The sequence below is a fragment of the Triticum aestivum genome, chromosome 5B (genome assembly GCF_018294505.1).
Source record: "Triticum aestivum cultivar Chinese Spring chromosome 5B, IWGSC CS RefSeq v2.1, whole genome shotgun sequence".
Taxonomy (NCBI): domain Eukaryota; kingdom Viridiplantae; phylum Streptophyta; class Magnoliopsida; order Poales; family Poaceae; genus Triticum; species Triticum aestivum.
Window position 1 is genome coordinate 660,366,604 of NC_057807.1, and position 11,159 is coordinate 660,377,762.

Genomic DNA, 11,159 nt, shown 5'->3' on the forward strand with positions numbered 1-11,159 from the left:
GGATATGGGCCGTCGGCGCCGATGACGTGCCGGCAGCAGCGCGAAGGCGGGAGCATTACGGGCCCACGAGGGCTCGGCCGGGCCTGTGGGCCCACGGGCCTGGTGTGCTCCTGCTATTGCGTCCGGACGGCTACCGTCGCTGACGGTGGAGGTGGGGCCCTCCCGCGTGCCGATGGTGCTGATGCCCTAGTCCCGGCTCTGATCCTTCGCCGCACTGCCCTCATTTCATGGTGCCGTGGTGAGACGGCGTGGGGCTTCATGACCATGTTGGCGCAGGGTGGTGGTTGGTTTGGTGGATGGATCCAGAGCACCCGAGGTGCGGGTTGGGATCGGGGGAAACCCCTGTCGGCGTGGCCGACACCGGCGCGGTGGCGCTTGAGGGTGCCACCTGACCTTCCGGGAGGGCGTCGGGGGCTACCCTGCTCTCGCCTCGTCGTGTACCGGGGGAAACCCTTGGCAGCATCGTCGTCATCGTCGTGATCCTTCTTGGAGGTGTTGATAGGTGCCGGCGCTTCGGAGTCTTGGAGCCTAGGGGTAGATTCCGGTGGGCGCAGCGATTGCGAGGCTTCTTCATTTTTTGTTGATCCGCCGTTGTCGGCATTTGTTTCTTTTGCTCTTTCTCCGTCGTTTCTTTTGGGCGTGTCTGTGCTGCTTCCGCCCTAACATCTATCCTTTTATGGTTTGGTTGGTTGCTTTGTATACAAAGTGGGGGAAACCCTTTTTCAGTAGTAGAAACTACGGAGTACGTATGCAGCACACACAAGTCTGAATAGTCTTGCGCCATTCAAAGATCTTTTCCCCGGCTCTAGAACCTTCCAGGCCTTTCCGCTGTTCAAATCTAGAGTGTTTGGAAACTAAACAGCTGCGCGGCGCCACCCGCCTTGTGGCGTGACATCTGACGCCACTCCGCACCACACGTTCGGCTGCGCTACGCACGACTGATATATCCGGGAGCCCGATCCTATCCGTCACGTCGCGAACGTTGCGGTGGCTTCGAACGATTGGTCCACAGAGCCAGAGGTAGGCCAGCCCCCACCAACTGGGCACACACGTAAGCTCACCCGGCAGCAACACGCATTCCACCAACAGAGCCTATATATAAGTGCGGCCGTCCTCCCTGCCGACCCATCCATCCTTCCTTCCTCCTATCGAGCTCTCATCCTCTCACACAACTACAGCAACGCAAATCCAGCAGATCATCAAGAGGAGTCGCAAATCCATGGGAGCGGGGATGAAGCGCGCGAGGGAGGAGGAGCCAGCTGTGTCGCTGGCGCTGTCTCTCAGCACGGACTCCTCGGCGTCGACTACGACGTCGGACAACTCGGCCTGTGCGCCGGCGGCAGCGGCCGCAGCGCCAAGGAAGAGGGCACGGGGGGGGAGGGTGGTGGTCACTTCGGGGGAGGGAGAGTTCGTCTGCAAGACTTGCGGCCGGGCCTTCGCGACGTTTCAGGCGCTGGGCGGGCACCGGACGAGCCACCTCCGCGGCCGCCACGGGCTGGAGCTCGGCGTCGGCGTCGCCAGGGCCATCAGGGAGCGGCAAAGGCGCGGGGACAAGGAGCCGCACGATTGCCACATCTGCGGGCTGGGCTTCGAGACGGGCCAGGCGCTCGGCGGGCACATGCGGCGGCACCGCGAGGAGATGGCGCTCGACCGGTGGTTCGCGGTGTCAGATCAGGAGGCGGGGCACCAGGCCGCCGCCGACCGGCTGCCTGTCTTGCTCGAGCTGTTCGTCTAGCCTGCTAGCTGGATCTCAATGCTTGTTAGTTCAGGACCTGTTTGAGTGTTTGTACATGTCTTTAGAATCAGATAGATTCACTATTGCTCAACGTTGTATAGAGTACGTTTTTGCTGGTTAGAGTTCTCGTTCTTGGTGGATATTTGCTTTGGATCGGTCCCTTTCTTAACCGACTGACTTGAGGTTTACATGCACTTGTGTACATAATGAAGACACATTCGTTTGCTCTAAATGCAACTGACAAATTATCGCAATATAAGCTACGAGACTGGCCATAGTGGGAGTAAGTTCAACATAACATCGGGTCCAACTCAGCAAATTTGTCTATTATGCAATGAGTTAATGAGGAGAGAGATAAATTAAGTAATTTAACTAGTTACTCCAACATCACATATCCCAAAACAATATGAATCTATAACCTAATAAATAAAGTTTTGTATGACACCAGACTTATGTTAATAGTGAGGCTGGCAATAGTAACCGGTAACATGCACTTGGGACTAGCAAACATGCTTATGTGACACACAATTAAAGAAGAAGGAGAGAGGGTTAGAGTAACATAGGTAGATACCGTATCATGTTAAATGCTATGCTACTTTTCTGTTATGCATGACAATAAATATGGTCATCTATGATACTACTTTATGATACTATGCACTATGGAGATAATATCATATGCATGACACTAGTATATGATACTCCCCACTATGAGTAGCCTGAGAGCTTGATCACTGAACCTCTGCTGCTTTCGATCATTACTGCTAAAGCAGTTGGCAATGACTCATTGAAACTTCTATTGGATCTGGGAGAACAAGAAATCCAATCAATGGGTAGGTAGTCAATTTCTGGCGCTCCGGAACAGGCACAAGATTGAGGAACTTTCTAGAATAACACTCACTATGGAGGTAGCACATAGCCCAGGGTAGCGTCTGTGTTACTAGTGTAATTTACTCTCCATTATGGCTAGTGTGAGAACGACTCAACATTGACAATACACTCATTCGTTTGCTACCCCGAGTTGATGACGAGCGCGCGGATCCTTGCAGAACCAAGAGGAACGTTGAAGCAGCTGTGTGATCTCCTGTATCCCCTTCCTCCTCCTCGGTCTTGCTTCCTCGTCGCCGTCCAGCATAATTGGCATGTCTGGCATCCCCGGTCATGACATCACCATCACCACCACTACCGCATCCACCTTGGGCCAGGAGGTGCCCAAACACAAGATTTGTATTACCGCCAACTTCCATTGTTGGACCGAATCTGCCAATTCCTCCTTCTCCATAGCCTAAAGCACGATTTCTACTGGATATTTCGTCCTCATTGTTCGAAACAGACACGCCTCCTCCAATGGCCAGCTCCCTTGTCATCGCCATCGCCATCTAGCCAACTTTAGCACGTCTCCCCCGGTGATCTTCGCTATGCGCGCCTCCTCCAGTGGCCAGCTCCCTTGTCACCACCATCGCCATCTAGCCAACTTCAGCACGTCTCCCCCGGCGATCTTCCCTATGTGTGCCTCCTATTCTGCCATTGAGACCATCATGAATGAGATATCTGCAACAAAACACAGCGAACTCAAGGGGAATCGCCTTGGTTCTCTTTGTTTGCAGTTGGGATGTGGAAATGCTCGCAAGCAAATCCGAAGAGCCATGGTCTTCCACTAGACCAGAGGTTTGATGGTGAGTAAATGCATTATCTATAATGGTTCATGCCATTGCACGCCACCACCTCCATACTGGTTTGATCCATGTATCTCCTCAGTATCACAGACAACATTGACATGGTCCAAATGGCACAGAACTGTACCTCATACGGTCTGCTATCCACTCTCCTTCGTGTCCTACGTGATCATCAACATGGACCCGCTCGTCGAGAGAAGAACTAACCGCAGAGAATCAAGTTGCCGAAGAAGAGTTCCATGTCATTTGATGAGGTTCTCTCCGCCCTGAGTTCAGATACGAAGAGCACCGACCAGGGTGTATAGCACGCCATCTCCGTGCAGCTTTTTGGCCCAAGGATGAGGAGCGCCGGGTAAAAGCGGTCTAACTTTTTTTTAGAAAAGGAGGATGACCCCCGGCCTCTGCATCTGGGTGATGCATACGACCACTTTATTAATTATTCTCACAAGACGTTACAAAGTCATACAACAGTAAGACTAAAGCCGCCGTCTAAGCAACAAACTGTCGCTACACCTATCCAGTTGATGAAGGGGCGCAGATAGCCCGGGCCTAATACCAAATAGACATCGCAGCCAAGCCTAACATCTAAGACCTGAGACCTCAACCTAGACACTTGCTGGGTCTAGGGCACACACTGGTCCGGCGTGCTCTCAAAGGCCGCCGCCGCCAACTGCCACCGCTCCATCTTCAGAACTGTACTGATGCATTAACCTTGCTCGGTCCAGCCATCGTCAACGCCACCACGGAACCCAACGGCACCTCCTCCCAGCGCGCAAGCAGCTGAACACGCTGCGGTCGCCACTGATACACCTCAGCGCCATGCTGCCAAGTACCACCAGCCGACACAACTTGAAGCCCTTGGAGGATCTGTCGTGCATAGCACCTGCCGACCAGGCATGACCAAGCGTAGCCCCTGTCGGTCAGGCATGACTTGACGTCTCCACCGAACCTCCATGCAAGTCGAAGCCGCTCCACCTCCTGCCTCTGACTTCCAGCGCTGCTCCACAAAACGATGCTCCCAAGAGAGAAACGACACCGCAGTGCCGCCATCGTCCGGTCTGGAACACCAGATCCTAGGGTTTCCCCCGGAGCAATACGAGTGGGTCGACGGTAGTCACATGATGATGCCTTCATCAAGGTAACAACGTGGAACGCCACCATCGCCCGTCGTCAGCTCGGTTTTCACCGGCAACTACGTCTTCCTGACTCGCAGCTGGTGCCAGATGACGGATTCTGAGATCCGAACACCCAGCCTCAGGTCGATCACCTCTGACGGAAGAGATGACCACCACCGCCGGCTGCACCGTTTAGAACAGATCTGATTGGAGGTGCCGCCGATGAAACCACCAGGCCCTCCACACCGCCGTCGTCGATCTGAAGGCAGCATGCACGCCACCGCAGCCAAGCCAGCCACCGTTGACAGCAGCCGCCACCGCCGCCTGAAGGGCCATCCGCAGCGCCCGCATCCCTGGCCTCCGCCGCGCCAAGCCATCGCCGTCCGAGGACGGGCCGGCCTTATGCCGCGCCACAGATTCCAGATCGGTCGCGCCACCACGCGCCTCTGGGTCCGCCCCACCCCGGAGACGCGTGAGAGAGGAGATCCCCCGCCACCACCGTCGGCCCCCGGGCTTAGCCCGTTGGCGTCTTCTGGCGGCGGCGGAGGGAGAGGAGGAGGGAGTTTGCGGCGGCGGCGGCTAGGTTTCTGGCCGCCCGAGTCGCCCTAGGGGGAGGACGACCCGGGCTCCTCTATGGTTCTCTTTTTAATTGATCTAAGAAAAATGGGGAGATTTTCACTTCCCGGCCTCTGCACCAACTAAGGATGCATACGACCATTTTAGTATGAGTACCAAGATAAACATGGTTCTCAGAATTTTTTAAATGAGTATCAAGATATTTTTTGATGTGTGTTTCCACCACACATCAAGTTTGATCGTCAATAAACGGGGGAAAACCTCTGTGCATCACCTGTCAATTCTGGGAATTGAACTCGGGTCGTTGGGTTGCACAACCACATACCCAACCACTGAGCCAAGGCTCTCTCTGCTATAAAATGGGAGAGATTTTTTCACTTCCCGGCCTCCGCACCAACCAGGGATGCATACGGCCATTTTAGTATGAGTACCAAGATATATATGGTCCTCAGAATTTTTTTAAATGAGTATCAAGATATTTCTTGATGATAGGTTCCACCACATATCAAGTTTGATCCTCAATAAACGGGGGAAAACCCCCGTGCATCACCTGTCAATTCTAGGAATTGAACTCGGGTCGTTAGGCTGCACAACCGTATGCCCAACCACTGAGCCAAGGCAATAAGCGGCCTAACTAGTTCCAAAATTTTGACCTAAGTCAAACTTATTTAAGTTCAATCAATTCTTAAAAATATATTAGCATCTATAGCATAAATCAGTCTCATGAGATTCTTTACTAAATATACTTTCGTATTATGTGTATTTGGTGTTGTAGATCTTAGTAAATATTTCTGTAGAGCTGATCAAACTTAAGAAAGTTTATCATAGCACAACTCTAAAACTTTAATTATTTTGGAAGCGGAGAGTACACACAATGCAGAGCTTGAAGTCTTTTTACGGCAGACCGTGTTGATACTCTTGCAAGGAAATGAAGCTTAATTAAATATTTATATTTTTAATTTTAATGAAACCAGGTCTGTACAACGTACTCATCGGTCATGTTCTTAACCTTTTTGTACTCATCGGTCATCAATGGCTTTGCCCATCATCACATTTTAGCAACAACGTTGCGTATACGGACGGGTAGCCTGGATTCATGTGGAGAACGGCAGGGCCCAAACCGGCCGGTAGTGTACGCGGTTTTGCCAGGGCGCGATCCAGCGCTCTCGAGAGAGACGTACGCATACCAAGTTGTCAGCTAGCTTCGGAGCCGACGGTGCGGCCAACACGACCTACGTACATAGCTGGGGCGACGCGGTGGCACCTGGTTCGCACGAAAAAGCCGTCCGGGACGTGACAAAAATGGGCACAACCAATGAATTAATCACAGGCAGTTCCGGACGGTGCACCGACGCGCGCGTCAACCCAAGCTACTCGATTTATTTGCTTGCGCATGCTTGCAACTGCAACCTACTCGTTTTATTCGTTTATTCGTGCTTGCTAGATATCTGTCCCATTTGCTGCCATTTTAAATCTATTAGTTAGCGAGCTGGTGTGCGGTGCTCTTGCACTCAACGAGAAGATGTCTCAAGAGCCGGGGCCTGCATGTGCGTGCTACATGGTACCGCGTAGACAGCATGAGTGTGTGTGCTGACGTTACCTAGTCGTGGCTGAGGGCATGTTCAAAACGAACACTGTATTTGTATGTGGATGTATTCCGATGTGTCCGCAAAAAATGACATGGGAGCAGTTCATCCAACCATGCCCGTAAACATTTAAAAGTGCAATTGAACAAACGGTCGTCTCGGCGGGGTCAGCGACCGGTCAAGGGTCCAGGCCTCCGCGAGGTCGGGGTCCGTGCGAACCCAGGCGAATGCCTCGTCGGACTTGCCGAACGCAGCACACCGCTCCTGCCGCGCCGCCTCCCTGGCCGCCCTCTGGCCGGACGACATGATGCTCCACGGTGACAAGGAGTTGCCGCCGTCACGACCATCGAGGTAGTGCGGGAGGTGTCCACGCGCCTTCGGGATCGCCGGCGGCACCTCCTTCTTTACGTGGTGCCTGATTTGGACGCCGTGGTGTGGGGGGTGCGCGGAGGGCACCGGATCCACCTTGTTTGGGTAATATGCCGTTGTTGTTCCCTCTTGTGCTACTCGAATCGGTGCTTGCTTTGCTTAACTATCTTTCTAAGCTGGCATCCCCAATAGATTTATTTTTCATGTCGCAAAAAAATAGATTTATGTTTCCTTGTACTCTGTGAACGAGTGAACGTTGTGAATTTTTGCCGGATCCGTTTCATGGGGCTTTATGATATATAAAACCGGGCGCTCCCTACAACTTTCATCTTAGAAAACTAGTGACACGCCTATTGGTGCATGATGGCCCCTAGAGTTTGTGTTGCATGAACGCGGATATTAGGAACTTGACGACAACTTTGAAAAGAAAGGAGAGGGGCAGAGGAACACTAATGAGACTAGAAGAGAGGAATGACGAGAAAAGGATAGAGATGTAGTATGTCATAAGCTATAGAACATGGACGTCACGCCAATGGCAATTGACTTGGATCCGCGTCGTCGCTACGGATCTGTCGAGGGTCTCCGCATGGTCATGGCTTGCCGTGCAAAAGAACTAATTTAGCGCGTATTGCTGTTAGCTAGTCAGAATATGTAGTCATTTCCGTGAAAAACAAGCACATGCACACGCGTGCGTGTGTAATGCATGCACACCGACGATCGTTCGAGCGCGTCGCTCGTGTGTCATGATAAGAGATAAATTCCATAGCTGTGGACTGTGGCAGAGAATTTAGAATAACGCGCCAACACTACAACACAGTTAAGAAACAAAGGCATTTTCTATGAGGCATTAAAAAAAGTGCCTTAGATTACCCCTCTTAAAGGCGTTCCGAACAAAACGCCTTCAAATGTCTCTTGTTAGGAGGCACTTATGAGGAACGCCTCAAAAGATGCTTAATTACTGGCGTTTTGAAAAAGTGCAGCAATATGTAACAGTTTGAGATGCGTTTTGCAGAACACCACTTCAGATTTAGAGGCGTTTTCAGAAAATGCCGTAATATATCAAAGATTAGGGGGCGTATTGTAAACTGCCCGCACACACTTGAAGGCGCTCTGGAGAAAAATGCCTCCAAATCTCGGTTAGATTTTCAATTTAGTCTGTATTGTATGGAATATATGTACCCGTACGGGCTTCCACTCCTTTGACTGACGTGGCAGATGAAGAAATCGTATTAAGGCAGTGCGTGCAGTACCGTCAAGAAAGCCGACTTGTTAGTTGGTCGGCAAACTTCACTATGAAAGACCGGAGGTCGATGGTTCGAGTCATGGTATGCGCGTTTTTCATTTTTTGCGTGAGCTATTTCTCGTTCAGAACAAAGTTGCAATTTATTTAGTCCCATACCGCTTGCCGAACTAAAATTTGGCCGGTTTAAAAGGAGAGCCGCATTATGTGCCTTACAGTTCTCATACATAGACTGATAGCGGAAAGGATGGTATTCAGTCATGTGTGCTCTAAGATGATATCTGTGTGTATGTGAGAAAGGCCCAGCAGCAGCAGTGTTTCAGCGTGTGGAGTGATGCTGCTGATGCATGCATTCAGCGGGCGTGCTTGTTCCGACTGACCTAGTGTTTGTTTTTATTGCAGTTTACAGGCGTTTTTCATAAACGCCCTCGAAGACACGTCGAGGCGTTCTTCAAAATGCCCTCGTAAGTCATGAGCATCGGAGGCATTTTCAGAAAGTGCCTACATAGGCTGAGCATCGGAGAAATTCTTCAAAAGTGCCTGCACAAGCTTTTCCCTTCGCGATCGTACCTAGCATTTTTCTAAAACGCCGTGTTACATCTCTGCAGGCATTTTTTGGCCTTTCAAAGGCGTTTTTGGATGCCTTCAAATCTCTACCGTGTTGTAGTGCAAGCCATTCGTATAGCGATAAATTCCATAGGAAGAGCCACAACTAGAAATTTGGAACAGTCCCGGTAAAAGAAAAGAATGAAGTGTGGAATCGTATGCGCGCACTTTTTCTTTTGGCGAAAGAATGGTCGTCAAATCGGTGCAGCAACTAATGCCAACTACGACGGACATGCGAATCAGGCTTGCTTGCTCCCTTTCCATGCTTCCATTTGTGCTCTCACTTTATCTTATGGCTGTTTTTTCCTTTTTCCTACCTAATCTAATCACCCCCCCCCCCTCCCCGATTTTAACGGGGTGGGCCTGGGCCTTATTTTGTTCTAATAATTAAATCAAGCCACGTACGCGGGAGCACAGATGGACGCACGCCCAGGGCGCAGGCAAGTCTCGTCCCAGACATGGACCTCGTGCGTTCCACTCCACGGGCCCTCAGAGCATCCACAGTTGGGCGTCTCAAACCCGCCTTAAACATCCGGGCAGGCAGACCGATCACAAAAAATCGATTCAGTCGGGCGCCTCAAACGGGCTTTAAACGCCCAGGCTGACCGGCACCCCTCATATCCAGCCCAAATATGGGGCGGATATGGGGCGCCCGGGCGTGTCCGGACGTGTCCGCCACTTAGGACTAATGATGGTGTCCCATGCAGAATCGCTCAGAAACGCGGCGGTCCGGCGGACGTCACCTCCGCCACTGTTGTGCGAACGCCGCGTGGCGCCGCTCCGGCTAGTTGCCCGAGGTCAAATCCGGCTATTTAAGCCGACCGGCGTCCCCCAACCCTAGCCCATCCGCCTCCTTCCTCTCTGCACCGCAACCCGAGCCCATCCGTCTCCTCTCCCCCACTCTCCCACGCTCTCCGGCATCGCCATGGTCCGACAGAAAATCACCATGTACTCACTCTAGAGCGTCGGAGGCAGATCACGGAGGAGATCCAGGCGAGGCGCGCCGCCTGCATCGCTGTCGGGCTGACTTCGGACTCGCCGGAGCCGGAGGAGGAGGAGGAGCAACAGCCGGACGAGGAGGAGGGAGAGCAACTGCCAGAGCCGATGAAGGTGGTGGATTCGTAGGAGGACGAGGCGAAGCAGCCTGCTCGGGAGTCAGCATGGAGGAGGCGGAGGCTGAGTTCACGTCGCCCAAGACGCGAAGATGATGGAACTGCAGACCATCCCGGAGTCCATCCATGATGAGGCCTATGTGAATGTGGTGTGTTTGTGTCGAATATTTTGTACTAGTTGGGTTACGCTTGAACTTGGTGTTGTAGTGTGGGTAGGATACTTGTAGTGTCGGAGCCGGACACGTTGTACCCTTGGCCTCTTATATATGAGGAGGCACCCCACGTTGTAACCCATGATGACTAGATAGCGACAGGCTCGCAAGGGGTGCTGGCGGCTTGTGCCGGCGCCTGGGTGGCCGGTGTTGCGGTATCTCGGGGAGGAGCGTCCGTAGTCATTGCCCCGGGGAGTAGGCGAGTTCGCCGAACCTCGTTAACAAATCCCGGTGTCGTCATTGTCTGTGATTGCTTGTTCCTCGGATGATCGACCGCGTACCTCGGATTTATTCTAACAGAAGGCTAACCGGGAGTTTCTCCGTAAGGAGCGGGCGGTGTCCAATGCGCTCTTTGCTAAACTTGACGCAGAGATAGAGGAAGAGCCCGGGGCGGAGCAGCAGGAGGAGCCGGAGCTGCAGCTGCCGTCCATGTACCCGGAGCTGGGCATGGATATAGTCGACGTTTGTGACGAGAAGTAGCTAGGTAATCTACGTCGTAAGTAGGTTTTTGGTTTGCATGCTTCTGTATGGAATTAAGATTTAGTATAAGGTGTTCGGATGTAGTTGTGGTAATTTAAGAAGTGTCTGATCATTGCCACGGACGTGTCCAAACATGTCCGTAAACGTTTTAGGGGTCATATTTATCATATGTGGTTGTAGATGGTCTTGTGTCCACATGCACGTAACCGCGTGACGGGCTACCTGGGAGCAAGCTAAGCAATTACTCAAGCTGACGTGAGCAGAGGAGAAGGTTCTATCTTTCCAGACCTGCGCTATAGCCAGGTCGCCGCCGATCGCGACGGGCTCCAAGTCGTCGTCGAGCCAGACGGGGGTCCGTCCACAAGCGATGTACCTGGTAGCTACTAGTACCAGCCAGTCCCCACCGCTAGCACTATAAAAGGCTAACCCTGCACGATCCGAGCCACATCCACAGC

At 52.3% G+C, this 11,159-nt stretch overlaps 1 protein-coding gene across 1 annotated transcript; it reads left to right on the plus strand.

Moving 5' to 3' along the window:
* The first annotated feature begins 1,142 nt into the window (after positions 1-1,142).
* On the plus strand, positions 1,143-1,904 carry LOC123117492 (zinc finger protein ZAT8). The gene has a single exon (XM_044538236.1). The coding sequence runs from the start codon at positions 1,220-1,222 to the stop codon at positions 1,733-1,735; it is 516 nt and encodes a 171-aa protein (XP_044394171.1). The 5' UTR covers positions 1,143-1,219; the 3' UTR covers positions 1,736-1,904.
* The last annotated feature ends 9,255 nt before the right edge of the window (positions 1,905-11,159 follow it).